The sequence below is a fragment of the Choloepus didactylus genome, chromosome 9 (genome assembly GCF_015220235.1).
Source record: "Choloepus didactylus isolate mChoDid1 chromosome 9, mChoDid1.pri, whole genome shotgun sequence".
In the NCBI taxonomy this organism is placed as follows: domain Eukaryota; kingdom Metazoa; phylum Chordata; class Mammalia; order Pilosa; family Megalonychidae; genus Choloepus; species Choloepus didactylus.
Genome location: NC_051315.1, coordinates 94,274,719 through 94,291,629, shown reverse-complemented (window position 1 = coordinate 94,291,629; position 16,911 = coordinate 94,274,719). Strand labels below are relative to the sequence as shown.

The 16,911-nt window shown below is 36.8% G+C and overlaps 2 protein-coding genes across 10 annotated transcripts in view; one reads left to right on the top strand and one right to left on the bottom strand.

The window, feature by feature from the left end:
• SUMO1 (small ubiquitin like modifier 1) overlaps positions 1–7,668 on the top strand; it is a 41,151-nt gene extending 33,483 nt beyond the window's left edge. Inside the window, exons 4-6 of one of the 2 annotated variants that reach the window (XM_037848780.1) lie at positions 1,120–1,191; positions 6,835–6,903; positions 7,348–7,668. In XM_037848780.1, coding sequence (XP_037704708.1) covers positions 1,120–1,191; positions 6,835–6,903 — 141 coding nt within the window. In that variant the 3' untranslated portion in view covers positions 7,348–7,668. Of the gene's footprint in view, positions 1–1,119; positions 1,192–6,834 lie in introns of both variants that reach the window. The other variant, XM_037848779.1, reaches the window with a different exon arrangement.
• A 79-nt stretch (positions 7,669–7,747) lies between these two features.
• KIAA2012 (KIAA2012 ortholog) overlaps positions 7,748–16,911 on the bottom strand; it is a 144,045-nt gene continuing 134,881 nt past the window's right edge. For 2 of the 8 annotated variants that reach the window (XM_037848777.1, XM_037848775.1), the window contains 4 exons: positions 16,152–16,354; positions 13,477–13,649; positions 12,440–12,659; positions 7,749–10,536 (listed from right to left, as the gene is read on the bottom strand). In XM_037848777.1, the coding sequence (XP_037704705.1) occupies positions 10,398–10,536; positions 12,440–12,659; positions 13,477–13,649; positions 16,152–16,354 (735 nt within the window). In that variant the 3' untranslated portion in view covers positions 7,749–10,397. Of the gene's footprint in view, positions 10,537–12,439; positions 12,660–13,476; positions 13,650–16,151; positions 16,355–16,911 lie in introns of all 8 variants that reach the window. The other 6 variants (XM_037848773.1, XM_037848774.1, XM_037848771.1 and 3 more) reach the window with 5 other exon arrangements.

The following is a 16,911-nucleotide window of genomic DNA, read 5'->3' as shown; positions in this document are numbered from 1 at the left end:
GTGAAGTTCTTTCCTTTTAAATGTGTCATCTTTCCCCTAATATTAAATACATTGCTGTCTGATTAAAAAATATACTTTAATATCTTTTCTTATATTTATAGTGCTATAAATGCCATTGCAGGTTCACTGTAACTTATGTGGCTAGCTGTTTTGCTTCACCAAATTTCTACAACGTAATCTGTTTAAAACCAATTTTGCTTGTAAAATTGGAAGCTAGTGAGGCTCAGTTTCTGTTTTAGCTTTTATGTTAACTCACTGATTTAAGGGGAAAGTGTGTATAACAGTGGTCAAGAGCATAGGCTTAGGAATTAAAACAGGTTTGGGGTTAAATTCTAGCCTAACTTGTGTGCCTTCCTAAGCCTCAGATTCTCCACTATAAAATGAGGATAAGGTGGTAATACCTACCTTCCAGGGTTGTTGTGATGAACATTTATGTAAAGCACTTGGTTCAGGGAGCGCCAGTAGTTGGTACTTGTTCTGGTTTGCTAAAGCTGATGGAATGCAAAATACCAGAAATGGATTGACTTTTAGAGTGGAAGTTTATTCACAAATTTACAGTTCTAAGGCCATGAAAATGTCCAATTTAAGGCATCAAGAGGTGGATATCTTTTCTGAGAGAAAGGCCGATGGCGTCCAGAATACCTCTCAGCTGGGAAGGCACGTGGGTGGTGCCTACTGGTCCTTTGCTCCTGGGTTGCATTCCTTTCAGCTTCTGATTCCAGTGACTTTCTCCTTAAGCATCTGTGGGTTCTCACTTAGCTTCCCCGGGGCAAACTCTGGGCTTCATCTCTTAGCTTAGCATCTCTAAACATCTTTCTGTCTGTATCTCCTTGAATGGGCAGGGTCACAACCTAATCAGAAGATCCCACCCACAATAAGTCTGCACCCACAAGAGTGGATTAAAAGAATATAGTCTTTCCTGGGGTATGTTATAGATTCAAACCAGCACAATACTCAATAAATGGTAACTATGATAGCAGTTAACCTGGGCTAGTTTCATGTTCTATGTAGCATGTTGAAGCTTTCATATTTGCTTTTTGTGCATCAAAGTTCCTATTATCTTTTCTTAGTTATAAGAAAACATACATATATATATATATATTTGTTTTACTTTTTTAGGGAGTTCCAATGAATTCACTCAGGTTTCTCTTTGAAGGTCAGAGAATTGCTGATAATCACACTCCAAAAGAAGTGAGTACAGTTCCTTCTCTGAATCAAAATTTTTAATTCTTCATTGAATGTTTTAGTTCACTAGTGTTAAACTGCCCTTTTCTTGAATGTTCTCCGGTTTAAGCAGTATATCATATGACAGAGAGAAATATTCTTCTTGGGTTAAACATCCCATATATTGCCTTCAAAAATGCCAATAGAAAGGAAGGTGGAATGTGGGAAGTAAGTACTAGAATTATGCCATGAAGCACTTACTGTATCTTCTACAAAGATGGACAAATGCTCCTCAAATTTGGCAGAATTCTGCTACACTTTCAGGGTGATGGTGACCTTTATAGTTGGATTTTGATTTTTGACCTATTTTGAGAATCTTTCTTTGAATAGGGCAATTTAGTGCATGTTCATGTATTTGCTTTTGTCCTTTTTTAAAAATTATTTGTATTTTTAAAATGCTTCTGTGTTCTCATTTCATTGTTTTGCTGTATGAACTGTTTTCTTTGTTGATGTATTTTCTTCCCGTAGAGGCATCTCAAAGTACTTCTGAAGAGAGAGTATGTGTATGCTTGTGTATATATTTATATGGATTTTTCCCCTCCGTGTACAAAATAACATTTCTGATAGTGGCATTGAAATATGGTTATTATTAATCTTTTTAAAGAACATCTCAAATTTATAGAGTTGTGAGAATAGTACAATATTCTCCTATGTACTCTTTCCGTAGATTTACCAGTTATTAACAGTGTGCTGCATTTTCTTTATCACTCTTTATACACACTGTTATCATTGCTGAACCATATGAAAGTAAGTTGCAGTTAATATAAGCCTTTACCCCTGAATATTTCAGTGTGTTATTTCCTAAGAACTACGTTCAGTTATCAAATTCAGGAGATTTAGCGTTGATACAGTTCTGTTATCTAACATTCAGTCCATAGTAAGATTTGCTGTTTGCCCCAATGGTATCCTTTATAGCCTTTTTTTTTCTTTACCCAATAAGGGATCCAGTCCAAAATTATTCATGGTAATTAGTTATGTTTCTTTAGCCTCCTTTAATCTAGAACAGTTCCCCAGTCTTTGTTTTTCATCACACAGACATTTTTAAGAGAACAGGCCAGTTTTTTTTTTTTTTTTTTTTTTTAGAATGCCCTTGCATTTGGGTTTTTCTGATGTTTCCTCCTGGTTAGATTCAGGTTTGCATTTTTTTGGTAGGGTTATCATAGAAGTGATGTTACATGCTTCCGAGTGCATCACGTCTGGAAAAACATGGTATCAGTTTGTCCCTTTATGGGTAATGTTAACTTTGATCAGTTAGCTAAGGTGGTAACTGCCAGATTTCTCCATTGTAAAGTTATTGTTTTTTACTTTGTAATTAATAAGTAATTTGTGGGGAGATGCTTTGAAACTGTGAATATCCTTTAGATATGTCCTTCAAATTGACATCTGTGTTCTTTTTGACCTACTTCCATCTTTTTTAACTTTTTATTTTGGAATAATTTTAAACTTACAGACAGGTTGCAAGAATAGAAAAAAAAATAACTCCCATATAGTCTTCATCTAGTTTCACCTATTTTTTAAATTCTTTGCTACTTTTGCTTAATGATTCCTTTTTATTTTTACCCTGAACTATTTGAGTTGGTTATGTACATCATTCCCATTTATTCCTAATATTTCAGTGTGTATTTCTGAAAAACAAGTATATTCTTTTATATAACCAAAGTATTATCATCAAATTCAGGAAATTTAACGTTAATAGACTACTTTAATCTATAATTTTGCCAGTTTTCCCAATTATGTCCTTTATAACAATTTTTCTCCCCTAGGTCCAGTTCAGTATTGCATATTTTATTTAGTTGTCTCTTCAGTCATCTATGATTTGGAAAGTTTCTCAGCTGCCTTTTTTTGGTGGTTTGTGATGTTTACATTTTTAAAGAATACAAACCACGGATTTTCTAGAAAGTCCCTCAATTCTTCTCTTTCCCCATGACTACATTCAGGTTATGTAATTTTGGATGGAATACTACATAAATGCTGATCTTTCTCAGGGTATCCTATCTGGAGCACATGAAGACTCTTTTGTCTCTGTCATCAGTAAGTCTCTTGATGATGTTAATTTTGGTCACTTGGCTCAAGTGTTTCCTCTTCCTACTGTTTGATTACTTGTTTCCTGTTATAATGGAGTAATTTGTGGGGACATACTTTGAGACTACATAAATATCCTCTTTCTCATCAAGCTCTTTACCCCTAGGTTTAGCATTTATCCTCTTTCTTGAGTACTGCTTTACTTTCTGGCACAGTATGATGTTCCAAACTCATCTTGCACTTTCCCTGTCCTAACCTTGGATTCAGCCATTTCTCCAGTGAACCCTGATTGCTTTTAGTGAGGAATGGTATTTAGAAAGCGAAATATGGGGTGATGCCTGTTTGTATGTGTTTGTATTTCATGGGACTAGATATTTTAAAAACATTTAAACAGCTTTCTGAATAGATTCTTGAGATTAAGTTAATGATAAGGTATTGAGTAAGGGTATATATTTCATTGTAACCTATGTTTCTGTTGGTGTTCACAGACAGGAAAAATATTTAATAAGAAGTAAAGTAGTGCCCTGAAGTAGGTAATTTCTTACTTTCATTTAAGGCAAACATTTCATCGCAATTAGTGGATCTGACAACAGTTAGCATGTTTTGCCTATCTTTGCTTTGGAGTCTGTGGTGGGATAAGGCAACTTTTGCCCATCTTCTGGATTAGATGTAATGTATGAAATGATAAACCAGATATTTCTTTATAGTGCTGTCAAGAGTTCCCAGGATTGTCCTAACTCCAACAAAACCCCGTTTTTGAAAAATATGATGAAAAGTCCTGTCTGCACACTGCTGTGCTTACAGTTATTTGCAGTTGAACAGTGTTCAGGGTGGAGATTTTCAGACTTCACCCTCTTTTCTAAAAAAATAGCATAGCCATACCATTCTTCAATTGAAATATTGCTGAAAGCCAATTTATAAAACAGATAAAGACAGAAGTGTTCTGACTGAGGTGAAGTTGGGTGTTCAGAGCTAACCCTTCTCAATGCCTGAGGTACCTCCAACCTTAAGATCTCTGAGAAGCACAATTTGAAAGTCACTTATTAATTGATTCATCCCAGCTACTTGTGAGTGCTTATAGCTTACATTTCTGCCCAAACTGGTTAAATGAGAAATCAGCAATCCTGATTCCCAGGCTGTGAGTATAGGATATTACCAGATTACTGATAACTTACCAGATATTATCAGTCATTTGGTATCTCTGCATGTAAGTAGGTGCTAATTTACAGGTGAGGGATGTTATGATAAAGTCCTGCTCCAGAAATAGCTTTTCTGCTTCATAAGTTTTTTGAGTCTAGGTTTTCTGTTCCTTGATTTAATTTTTATTTTAAGTAATTTGAACTTTTATGCCTTAGAATTTTTTTTTTTTTTTTTTGAAGTTGATAGAAAAGTGATATCCGGTGGTCTAGGTCAGACCTCTTCATCTCTCTTCCTTTAACACTATCATTATTACTTCTGTCTTATTTCTGATACTTGAGAAGAGTTGACATCTGAGTAGACATCAGGTGCTCAATGCACTTAAGACTTAGATATCCAGAACTAGACACCTACAGAATGTCATAAACTGTTTTAGTAGGCATGGACTATTACAAAGGAAGTGCTTGGGTTCTTGCTCTTAGGTTGCAAATGGAAGGAGTTGAAGGCATTTGGAGTGTTTGTCATACGTTTTGGGGCAGGGCAAACCAGAGCTCTGTACCCCATCTATCAAACAGAAGCCTTACTTTATTTCACTAGGAGTTATTTAAGTTAGCAATATGGAGCACTGGTGACTGTGCGATATCAGGGTCATGGACCCTGATGGAGGAGACAGAAAAAAGCAAAACACAAACATGGGGAAACTAGGTGAAGGGATTATATGGCCTGGGTTTGGATCCTGGCTTGGCTGCTTAAAGTGTGACTGGGTTCAGATTACTTAATTTCTCTGTGCCCAAGTTTTTACATTTGTAAAATAGAATATTGTGCCTGGCACATAGTGGGCACTTACTTAATATTTGCTAAATAAATAAAATGAACGTGTAAAGTAGTTGACAATCTCTGGCACACAATAGATACTTAATACATTTTACTGACACCTTCCTTACTATAATTAAGAGATTATCTTTTCAGAAGAATGAGAGGGCATTGAGAGAGAGTAGGTTTTTATGGAGTGAAATTCTTACACTGATGTTCACTTGTCTCTATTCTAACATACTTCTTGAAATTTGTAGCTTCATATTCTCCACAGGTAGAGGACATCTTCTTGATTTGAAGATTCCTTATAAAGTTTGAGATTTTATTCTTTGCAAGATATTTATCTGGCTGTATGTGCAATCAAAATCAAGTTTTAATAACATCTTTAATAATTATTTTAATATATATGTACCACAACCAAGATATCCATAACACTGGAAACAATCCAATTACTTAAAAATCCTCATTCCACATAAGCCTGTTGTTTTTAGATTTCTTAGTATTTTTACTTTTCATATTTCATAGTTCTGCACACAAAAAAGTAACCTATAAAATATAAAACTGTTTTCTTATTAGAGACTACTGGTCTTAGATTTTGCTTTAATATTTTATTTTTTATTTCTTTTTTTGAACCATTATAGTTTTCAGTAGAAACAATGCCAGTTTTTGTTGTCAGTCTGCTAATTTCAGTGCTTCTCAGCAGAATCAACAGCTTCAGTCTTTTGCCTTCACTGAAGGTAACACCTGGGCTTCTTTGCGCCACCATGCACCATTATGTATTGTCTTTAAAAATTTTTTTAATAAAAAATGCTTATAGTTAAAAATAATAGGAAAAAAAAAACCAAACTACTGGAGTATAAAATGGAAGATAAATATATCCTGAAAACTTCTGCATTCCTATTTCTCAGAGGCAACCATTGTTAATAGTTTCTTTAAGAAAAAAATTGCAGAATATTTCAATGCATATAAAACATTTAAAAAATATAATTGCACATACTTAATGTTCTTTAAAGGGATTTTTAAGGACCTCCTTTTTTTTTCCCTGCAAGAATTGTGAAGTATTGGGCTGAAAAATATGACATAAAACTGGAGGTTTTGAGTAAGAGAAGATGTATGACTACATTGAGAGTGGTCACTCAAAGAAAATGATAGTTCTATGCTAGAAGGAATTGTAGATGACAAGGTAAACCACTTAGGAATGAATCTTTAAGCAGTATTTTTCTAACTAAAACCATAAATATTTCAAAGTGAAACCAGGATTTTTGAAAGGAAATGAAAGAATCGTCTAGTAGTAAAGTGCTTTTTAGAAATATGCTGTAAAATTATTATTTAGAATACACATTTCGTTAGATTTAAAACTCCTTTAAGGTACTTGCTAAAAACAGTGAAATTATGTAGTGAATAAACTTAGAAGTGAAGTTGACATGGGAAAGTAAGATGAATTATTTCATAGAAATGAAATCAGGAGGAAGACATATACCTCTGTGTTCTTTAGATTAAAGGAAACAGGATTCTTAGTCTTAGAGTTAGTGTAACTATGGATCACTTTTGTATCTTTTTGCACTTTAGAATGGTGCTACACCATTGCAAAAATAGTGCTTTTATATTCTGATAACATATTTTTCTTTCCTCTTACAGCTGGGTATGGAGGAAGAAGATGTGATTGAAGTATATCAGGAACAAACAGGGGGTCATTCAACGGTTTAGATATTCTTTAATTTTTTTTCTTTTCCCTTAATCCTTTTTTATTTTTAAAAATAGTTCTTTTGTAATGTGGTGTTCAAAACGGAATTGAAAACTGGCACCCTATCTCTTTAAGACGTCTGGTATTTTGAATTATAGTGCTCAATTATCGTTTGTTTTCATTGTGCTGATTTTGGTGATCAAGACTCAGCCCCCTTCATATAGCCCTCTCCTTTTAAAAAATTACATGTGTGCACAGAGAGGTCACCTTTTCCAGGACTGTGCATTTTCAGGCTTGTGGTGATAAATAAGATCGACCAATGTGAGAGTGTTCATAATGACTTTTCCAATTGGCTCTGAGGTTCTAGCATGATTGCTTCACTCCTGGACTGTGACTTTCAGTGGGAGATGGAAGTTTTTTAGAGAACTGAACTGTGGAAAAATGACCTTTCCTTAACTTGAAGCTACTTTTGAAATCTGAGGGTCTGGACCAAAAGAAGAGGAATATCCGGTTGGAATCAAGATGACAGATATGGTGTGAGTAATGATGAACTCCAAAGATGGCTTCACTGAAGAGACAAAGCATTTTAAGAATGAAAACAATCTTGTCAGAAGATCCCAGAAAGGTTCTGATTTTCATTAACAGTTAATAAAGTTATTCATGCAGAAGTGTATACGACAGAACACTGCTCTTTTTGATTTTATTTGTACTTTTTGGCCTGGGATATGGGTTTTAAATGGACATTGTCTGTACCAGCTTCACTAAAATAAACATATTTGTAAAAACCATATTAATGTTCATTTTATTTTTAATTGTACAGTATAGAAAGAAAAAAGAAAATGCCTAAAACATAAGGTTTTCTTGCATAATACTGGAAATTACTGTTTGTCCATGGTACACATAAATTTTTTTTCAGTTCTGTACAGTGGTAATGTTAATAACTTTGAAGCACTGAAAATTACTGAAGTGCCTTTCAAATCAAAAATTTAATTAAGGCCACATATCTTCTTAAATACACAGTGTTCTGTTTTTTTTAGAAAAAATTTGATATTCCTGTATGGGGCATATATATGGTACAGTTCCCCAATCATGTTGAAAAAATGGGGATGCAAAAAATTCTTAATTGATTTATATTGATAATTTCATTTCTCCCTTTAACAATTTACAGAGTGTTCTCGGATTAGTTAAGGTTGCATGTATTAAACATTGTTTATATTTTTCTTTTTATTTCTTTCTATATCTTAAATATTTAAACCATGTAAAATTAAAATGCCAGATTAGTTTGTTCCTATGAGAGGGCTTAAATTTTCCTTTTAACTCTTTAATGAATCACAGAATTTATTATATCTGTGCATACACATGATCCCGTTTCATACATCCCAAATAGACTGTCATCTGACTACTTAAGCAAATAAAACCTATCTAATGATTTTATAAATTGTTATGGTTTACATACCGTAATCAAATCAGCTGTTGAAAAACCGATTGGCGTGACCTAAAGATTCCTATATCTGACCCTAACTGAAAAGTTATTTGTATTATACATGTATAGACAAGGTAAATGAGAGCTTTTAAAGTTGGACTGTCACTTGACATTTATTAATACAGTAAATAATGTCTAGGAATTAGGCCTGTTTTAAGGAAATCCTCATGACTTGCATATTTCTGTCAAGACTAACAAACCCGATTGGTTATTTGAGCTATCGAGAAGTGTGCATATGTAGTTGGGTATCTTAATTTTGTTTGCTTCTTTAAATATCTGAAAGTTCTCAGCAATTAGGCAGTGGATCTTAGCTACTGAAGAAGTAGTTTATTGGATTCTTCTAAATGTATTGCACTCTGCTGAGGTTAACTTCAAAAAGTGCTTATCTGGTGTAGTTAGTGGTGATAAAATAGGCATTTCACAGCAACAGTTGAATAGAATATCAGATTTGGAAGGAATTTTGTATAACATTTAGTGTAGCCACTCTACCTGGTGCTTGACTGCAACATCCTAAATTTGTTAAAGAAGGAAGAAAATAAAGTCAGTAATGGTAATTTCCCGCACAAGGATGTTTTCCTTGAGTGTTTTCTTCTGTTCTTGGTTGAATTATTTGAGATGCTCTTATTTGATTAAATATTATTGAGTGAATTGATTGAATGAGTGAATATGCAAGCAGCACCAATGATCGTGAGAAAAAGTTTGTAACATTTAGATTCACTACAATTGATATTCAGTGTTTTGGCCATTTTATTTCTATTTAATTTTACATGAAGCAAGGAGTTAATGCATCAAATCTAAGCAAGTCTGATGACACAACAATACAGAATCCAGATTAAGCTCAACTTCTGGGTTGTAGAGATGCAGAAAGCAAATATTTCACAATCATTAATGAGAATTGGGAGGGAATTACCTGTAAATATTAAGCTTTTCAGCTATAAATAGTGAAATTTAGGGTAAGGCCAAAGGAAATTCGGGTAAATTCAGGTTTTGATATTGCTTGCTTTAACATAATTTTAGCAAATACCTTGTTTGCTAAAGCTCTTTCATATTCTTTGATTACCTTCATTCTATGACAGATACCTTGTTTAGTGATTTATTAGATATTAAAGAGACAGAGGCAAATTATCTAATTGATAGAATCCTGATACAAAGTCTGTGTGATTCTTAAAAAGGAAATTTTGTGCATGGATAGTTCTTCAAAGTGCAGTTAAGAGCAAAAATTCAAGATTTGTTAATTTTCAGGACTCTAGAACAGTATTTTCCAATAGAATTTTTTTTTGTGATGGAAGTGTTCTATTTCAGTGCTGTTCAATACAGTAGTAGTAGTCACGTATAGCTGTTGAGCGCTTGAAATGTGGCAACCATGACTGAAGAACTGAAACTTAAATAACCACATGAATCTAGTGGCTACCGTATTGGTCAGTGCAGCTCTAGAATCTATACTTCGAGGAGTTGAGAATAGCCTTACAAATAGCCTTATTTTGCTCAAGTGAGCATTTTATCATGGTTGCTAAAATACCTTGTTTTAAATAGACATAAATTTTAGACTCAGGATGAAAGGATATGGGTTTGCCTTTTAAAGAGATTTACAATAAAATTCTTAATAGCATTCCCCTCAACTAATTTAGAATTATTTTTATTATAGAATTTCCATTTATCTGCAACTTTTCAGACACAAACTTACTGAAATGAAACACTTTGTTCTAAGACCATATTAGTGTTTCAAAATGAAGTTACCAAGTCATGGACAGTTTTAGGGTACCTGAGTTTCTGGATTTATGTGGTTTTAGAGAACATAAAGGGTTAGGTGAATAAAGAATTTAATTGGGTTGAGCAAAGTGTGCATATGTGTGGGGTGGGAGGGTGTATGGGAATGGAGGCCCCAGAGTAGAGAAAATCTAAAGCGTGGGTTCAAGGGAACCACATGAAATGAATTGAATTATAAATGAATTATAAAAGGAAGCGACTCTTTTTTTTCCACCTCTCAACTTCACTGCCCCCTCTCCCCCACCTTACTTTTTGTTCCTTCTAGCCTTAAGGCCTGGGTATTTGTAGAAACTGGAAATAAGAGTAGACCCATGCTCTGGAAATACTCTGAGTCCATTGTAGGCCACTGGCTTCCTTATGCAGCTCTCGATGGAAATGAAGATGTTTCTCCAAAGCAGCTTTTTGCCTAAGGAGACAAGCCAACCCCCAGTCTTAATATTGATTAAGCACTCTAGAAATTGCCCTTACAAGCTAGTAGAACTTTGGATTTGAGCAATCATCAGGGCTGTAGAACTTGCATTTTAGGAATTCATTTGGAACTTGTTCATTTAGGAACTTTACGTAAGAGGTTTAGAGTATCATGGGTCTTCAGTTGGAAAAACTGAAAGGAAAGGCATAGTTCACAGTCCTTTAACTTGTAGTGATGGAAAGGCATCCCTTGTTTTTGAGATGAGGAAACAGGCCCAGAAGTTGTTTAAGTATCTGGGCCAAAGTCACACAAATGAGGATGAAGTTACAGTCAATACAAGTCAAGTTCTCACTCCACCACCCATGCATCCCTTTAGTCACTTGGTTTTCTGCTCTCACTTACTTGGATTAGCCTTAAGAAATAGCTCAATTTCCTCTCCTATGACTCAGTTTTCTTTTTGTGAAAAGTTGGAACACCAATAGCTTGCTTTTGGTCTGAGTTTTTCTTAACCTAGCCCTACTGCTATGATAAATAGAATACATAATTTTGAAATTGAATCAACTTTCCTAGTGGTCCATTTGATAATTCACATAAGAAACCAAAGAAAGTCCGAGGAAGGAACACAACACCTCAAGGTTGATGGAAAGCCTTGAAATAGAATTGTCTGGCTACCTTCTCTTTCTGGTTCCTTAAAAGGGGAGAAAGTAAGACAGACAAGATCTGTTCTCCCATGGCATTTACATTCCTGAAAGGGGACCAGATTAGGCCTATATTGTGGAAAATGTATTTCAAGGGGAAAAGAGTTTACATTAAGGTTGGAATTGTACAATTTTCTGTTTTTTGTTTGTTTTTTAATCTCTTTACCCTTAAATTTTGATGGTTCTATAGAACTTAGGGAGGTAAATTGTCACTCATAACTTAAGAAGAGAAATTAATGACAAAGCAATTATAGAGGACCCTGTTTTAAAAAGAATCATTCAAACCACATTACTAAAAAAACTCATCGGAAAGATGCAAGGATCATTACTATTGTAGGATAATAAAGGGGAAGAAATGCTCTTGGCCTTTGATGACTTCGGTTCTGTGCTATTTCTCTTAACAAGGCCTTTATGAGATTGGGTCTCGGCCTACCTCTCTGACCTTATCTGAAAGTATTCTTTGCCCCTTGTTCACTTCATTCCAGCCATGCTGTCTGTCTTCTCCAACGTGCCAGCCTCATTCCTCTTTTGGGTCTTTGCACTTGTTTACTTTCAGGAATATTTTTCTCCAGATCTTCATGTGGCTGACTCCTTATCATTCAGGTCTCACCTTAAATACCTTCTTCAGAAAGGTCTTGCCCTGAGCAGCCAATTTAAAGTAAACAGCAAGCCTGTCATGTCTACTTTAAAAATTTTCTGCTTAGTATTTTTTGCCATCTAAAAATATCTGTTTAGAGTCTTTCTCCCTACCCTCATCCATAGAATATCAGTGCCATGGGAGAACAGACCTTGTCTTGCTTACTTCGGAATTCCCAGTGTCAATATCAGTGTTTGGCACATAATAGGCACCCAATAAATACTTACTGACAAAGGCAGTGGGTTCAGAATCAGGGGACCTTACACTGTTCTCTAACTCACTGTTAGCCCTGATTGAGATACTTCCTTCTTTGGGACTCTTATTTTCTCATCTCGAAACTCCCTACCAGCTTTGTACTAATCCACGAATATAAGTCCTACTGTAAGCCATGAAGTAATCGTGTGATGTTTGCAGCAAAGGAATCTATTATTTAGTTCTTCCAAACCAGCTTTTGGGGAGTGGGAAAACTTGACTTGTCCAAAGGCAGTGCAAGTAACCACTGGCACCAGGTCATCTACCCCTTAAGCAATCCTCCTCTGGCACCCGTTGCCCAAATACCCAGTACCTGGCTAGTTCCTGGGCTTGTTTCTTGCTTTCCTCCAGAGCCAGCCTTGCTGCTTCCTCTTTCTTTTGCCTTCCCTCCTCTGCCTCCAGCTGAGCCTTCTCTTCTGCTTCCTGTTTCTGCTGCTGGTACTCCAGTCGTTCTTCTTCAGCCTTTTCCAACAGGCGTTTTTGTTCTTCTGCTAACAGCATTTCCAGCTCCTTCTGCCTTTGCTTCTCTGCCTCTGCAAAACAGAAAAGAGGATTGACTCAGTAGAGTCTCATTATTGGAGAAAACATTTCTCGGCTATAACTCTCACTGCTTGTAAGAAGTTCTGCAGCTTACTTGCCAGCTGGCTGCCAGATCCTCTGCAGGGATTATGTTGGGGGTTAATTTACTAATTTAAGAGCTCTTTACCAAGCAACTGCTATGTGCAATGCACTGTGCAATTAATACAAAACCTTGGGGAAGAATTCTCCAGAGTCTGGTGTGCTCATGGGATGGTATGGAGCTGGGTTGGGGATACATGTAAGATCTGGGACTGGAAAAACTTGGCGCTTACTCAGCAGGATTAACCTGTCTGAACAGCCAGAACCAGGAAGTGTGCCACAGTGTCATCTACTGAAGTTTCTACCTCTTCCTCAAAAGTGAGGCTGGAGAGATTCTATGCATAAACACCTGAAAGTTTGCCTTGAAGCTGTCCAGATGTTTATGACTCTGTTTCCATCTGTTAGGGAAGGAAGCAAGGAGCAGGGCTGTGTCTCTAACATAGGCAGTTCTTGAGCAATGCTGCACTGGCAAAGGTAGGGGAAAGGTCCCAGTTCAGGAGATTCTGAATTGGGAATGGGATTCAAGAATTATTTCCACAAGTGAGTCTTTTCTTATTCTGATTTATCTCAATTCACTGTAGTCACACATAATAATCATCTTGAAAAAGTAGTTTATACATTTACAGTGCTTCATACACTTTGGGGAGATTAAAATGAACACCCCACAGAGGGGAAAAATATTTCTGTCCTAAATAGATGGGAGATGCAGTGAGCTCAAGAATCCCCCCTCACCAGCCCTCTTGGCTTCCTCCTGCTGCTTTTTTCTCTGCAGCTCCTGCAGTTTTCTCCGGAATTCCTCCTGCTGCTGCCGGGCTCTCTCCTGGGCCGCTTGCAACTGGACCAACTGCTTTCTCTCTTCCTCCTCCTGCTGCTGGCGTTCTTCTTCAAGTCTCTGTTTCCTTAAGCTGAGAAAACACACACGATCGTCAGGGAAATGGCAGAAAACATTGGAGCATCCTTGTATGACAAGCCAATAGGCAGTGCCCCTGATAGAGATTTGTCACTTACAGACCAAACAGCCTACAGGCCAGGCAGAGCATCCCATTCAGAAACTTGGTTTTCCAAGGAAAACCAGTATTGCAGAGCAGAAGGAAGAACATAGTGGGCTTGGAACTAGAAGTCTGAAGTTTGAGTACATGGCTCTGTGCCCTTGGCTCAGGACCTTAAATTCTCAGAGCTTCATTTCCCATTCTTATTCAGGCAGACCTCATTTTATTGTGCTTCACTTTAATGTACTTTATGGATAGTGCATTTTTTATAAATTGAAAGTTTGTGGCAACCCTGGATCGAGCAAGTCTATAGGTGCCGTTTTTCCAACAGTGTGTGCTCACTGTGTCTCTGTGTCACATTTTGATAATTCTTGCAAAATTTCAAACTTTTTCATTATTATATCTGTTATGGTGATCTGTGATCAGTGATCTTTGATGTTATTGTAATGTTTTGGGGCTCCATGAACTGTGCCCATTTAAGACAATGAACTTAACTATTTTATGTGTTCTGGCTGCTCCACTGACTGTTCCCTGTCTCTCTCCCTCTCCTTGGGTCTCCCTATTCCCTGAAACACAACAATATTGAAATTAAGACAATTAATAACCCTACAATGACCTCTAAGTGTTCAAGTGAAAGGAAGAGTTGCCCAGCTCTCTTTAAATAAAAAGTTAGAAATTATTAAGCTTAGTGAGGAAGGCATGTTGAAAGCCAAGACAGGCCAAAAGCTAGGCCTCTTGCACCAGTTAGCCAAGTTATGAATGCAAAGGAAAAGTTCTTGAAGGAAATTAAAAATGTTACTCCAGTGAACACATGAATGATAAGAAAGCAAAACAGTCATTGCTTATATGAAGAAGGTTTTAGTGATCTAGATAGATCAAACTAGCCACAACATTCCTTTAAGACAAAGCCTAATCCAGGGCAAGGCCCTAACGCTCTTCAATTCTATGAAGAATGAGAGAGGCGAAGAAACTGCAGAAGAAAAGTTTGAAGCTAGCAGAGGCTGGTTCATGATATTTAAGGAAAGAAGCCATCTCTATAACATAAACACATTCCATAATGCTTATAACTGCCATTGATAGTGATTCGTCTCATGGATCTGGGCAAAGTAAATTGAAAACTTTCTGGAAAAGATTCACCATTCTCCATGCCATTAAGAACATTCGTGATTGATGGGAGGAGGTCAAAATATCAACACAAACAGGAGTTTGGAAGAAGTTGATACCAATACTTAATGGATGACTTTGAGGGGTTCAAGACTTCAGTGGAGGATGAACCCCCAGATGTGTTGGAAATAGCAAGAGAAGCAGAATTAGAAGTGGAGTCTGAAGATGTGACTGAATTGCGACAATCTTATGATAAAACTTGAACAGATGAGGAATTGCTTCTTATGGAGGAGCAAAGAAAGTAGTTTCTTAAGATGGAATCTACTCCTGGTAAAAGTGCTGTAAACATTGTTGAAATGACAACAGACATTTATTCTAAAACTTAGTTGATTCATAACTTAGTTGATAATGACAGGGCTTTGAGAGGATTGAAACAACAGACATTTATCCTAAAACTTAGTTGATTCATAAACTTACTTGATAATGCAATAGCAGGGCTTGAGAAGATTGATTCCAATATTGAAAAAGTTCTACTGTGGGTAAAATGTTATCTAACAGCATTGCATGCTTCAGAGAAATCTTTTGTGAAAGGAAAAGTCAATCAATGTGGCAAATCGTTGTTGTCTTATTTTAAGAAATTGCCGCAGCCTCCCAACCTTCAGCAACCACCATCTTGATCAGTCAGCAGCCATCAACATTGAGGCAAAACTCTCCACCAGCAAAAAGATTATGACTCTCTGAAGGCTCAGATGATGGTTAGCATTTTTTAGCAATAAAGTATTTTTAAATTAAAGTATGTAGTTTTGTTTTGTTTTGTTTTGTTTTGTTTTTAGATATAATACTATTGCACACTTAATGGGCTATAGTATAGTGTAAACTTAACTTTTATATACCCTGGGAAACCAAAAATTTGTGTGACTTGCTTTATTGCAGCAGTCTGGAACTGAACCCGCAATATCTCTGAGGTATGCCTGTACAATGGATTTTGAAACTCTTGCTTCACAAGTTTGTTGTAAAGATAAATTAAATGATTTAAGGCCTGTGAAAGAGCCTTGCACAATGCTGACAACCTGGCAGGGCCCAGCACATGTTTGTTGGATTTGAATCTCCAATCCCTCCCAAGAAGATCCCATCAACTTCTATCTTGAGTAACCCTATGGTCAAGACAACTGCTCCTGGGATAACTGGGGATGGAGAAAAATGAAACATGCTATTTTACTTTGAGGCATGAGCCTCAGACAGAGGTCAATCTCTGCCTTTTTTCTTTTGCTTTCTAACATTCCGGGAAGTGGAGTCCCTGGCCGCCCGACCTACCGTATCTTCTCTATGCGTCTCTGCTGCTCCAGCTCCAGCTCCTTCTTCATCTTCTCTGCCCTCTCCAGCTGCTCCTGCTGGAGCTGCCTCTCTTCTTCCTGCTCCCTTCTCTTCCTCTCCACCTCCAGCTGTCTCATCTTGGCCTTCTCCGCTCGCAGCCTGTCCCGGAAAGCTTTCTCCTGCTCCCTCTTAGCCAAGAGGGCCTAAGAAACCGGAGTTGTTCTTAGTGCAGGGGACAGTGTTGTAATTGTGGGTAGAATTTGTCTCAGAAGTAAGCTCTTCCCAACCCCAGCAATGTGATTGGTAATCAGAGATGGAATCAAAAAGTAAATTCCACACTCTGACCATAGTCACATAAATTATAGTGGCAGCAGCCTGGGTTTTGGAGTCAGATTTACCAAGTCTCTGTCTTACTAGCTTTGGAATTGAGGAGTTAAACAACTTAATTTCTCTGATCTTGTCTTCCTTATGGGGCTGTTACCAGGATTAATTGAAATAGTGAAAGTGCCAGTGTAAGTATGTGTTCTAGAGTTCTCATCCCTAGCTGCACTTCTGAATTGTCCAAAGAAATTTTAAAAATGGCTTGAGTTCAGGGCCTCATCCCAGACCAACTGGAAGAGACTCTAGGGGACAAGGCCTGGTGGTGGTGGTGGTGGTGGTGGTGGTGGGGTGTTTGAAAAGCTTCTCAGGTGATTCTAATGGGAAGCTAGGGGGCACATGGTTCTAGAGAAAAGCTATTTTATCAGAGGCAGTCTTAGAT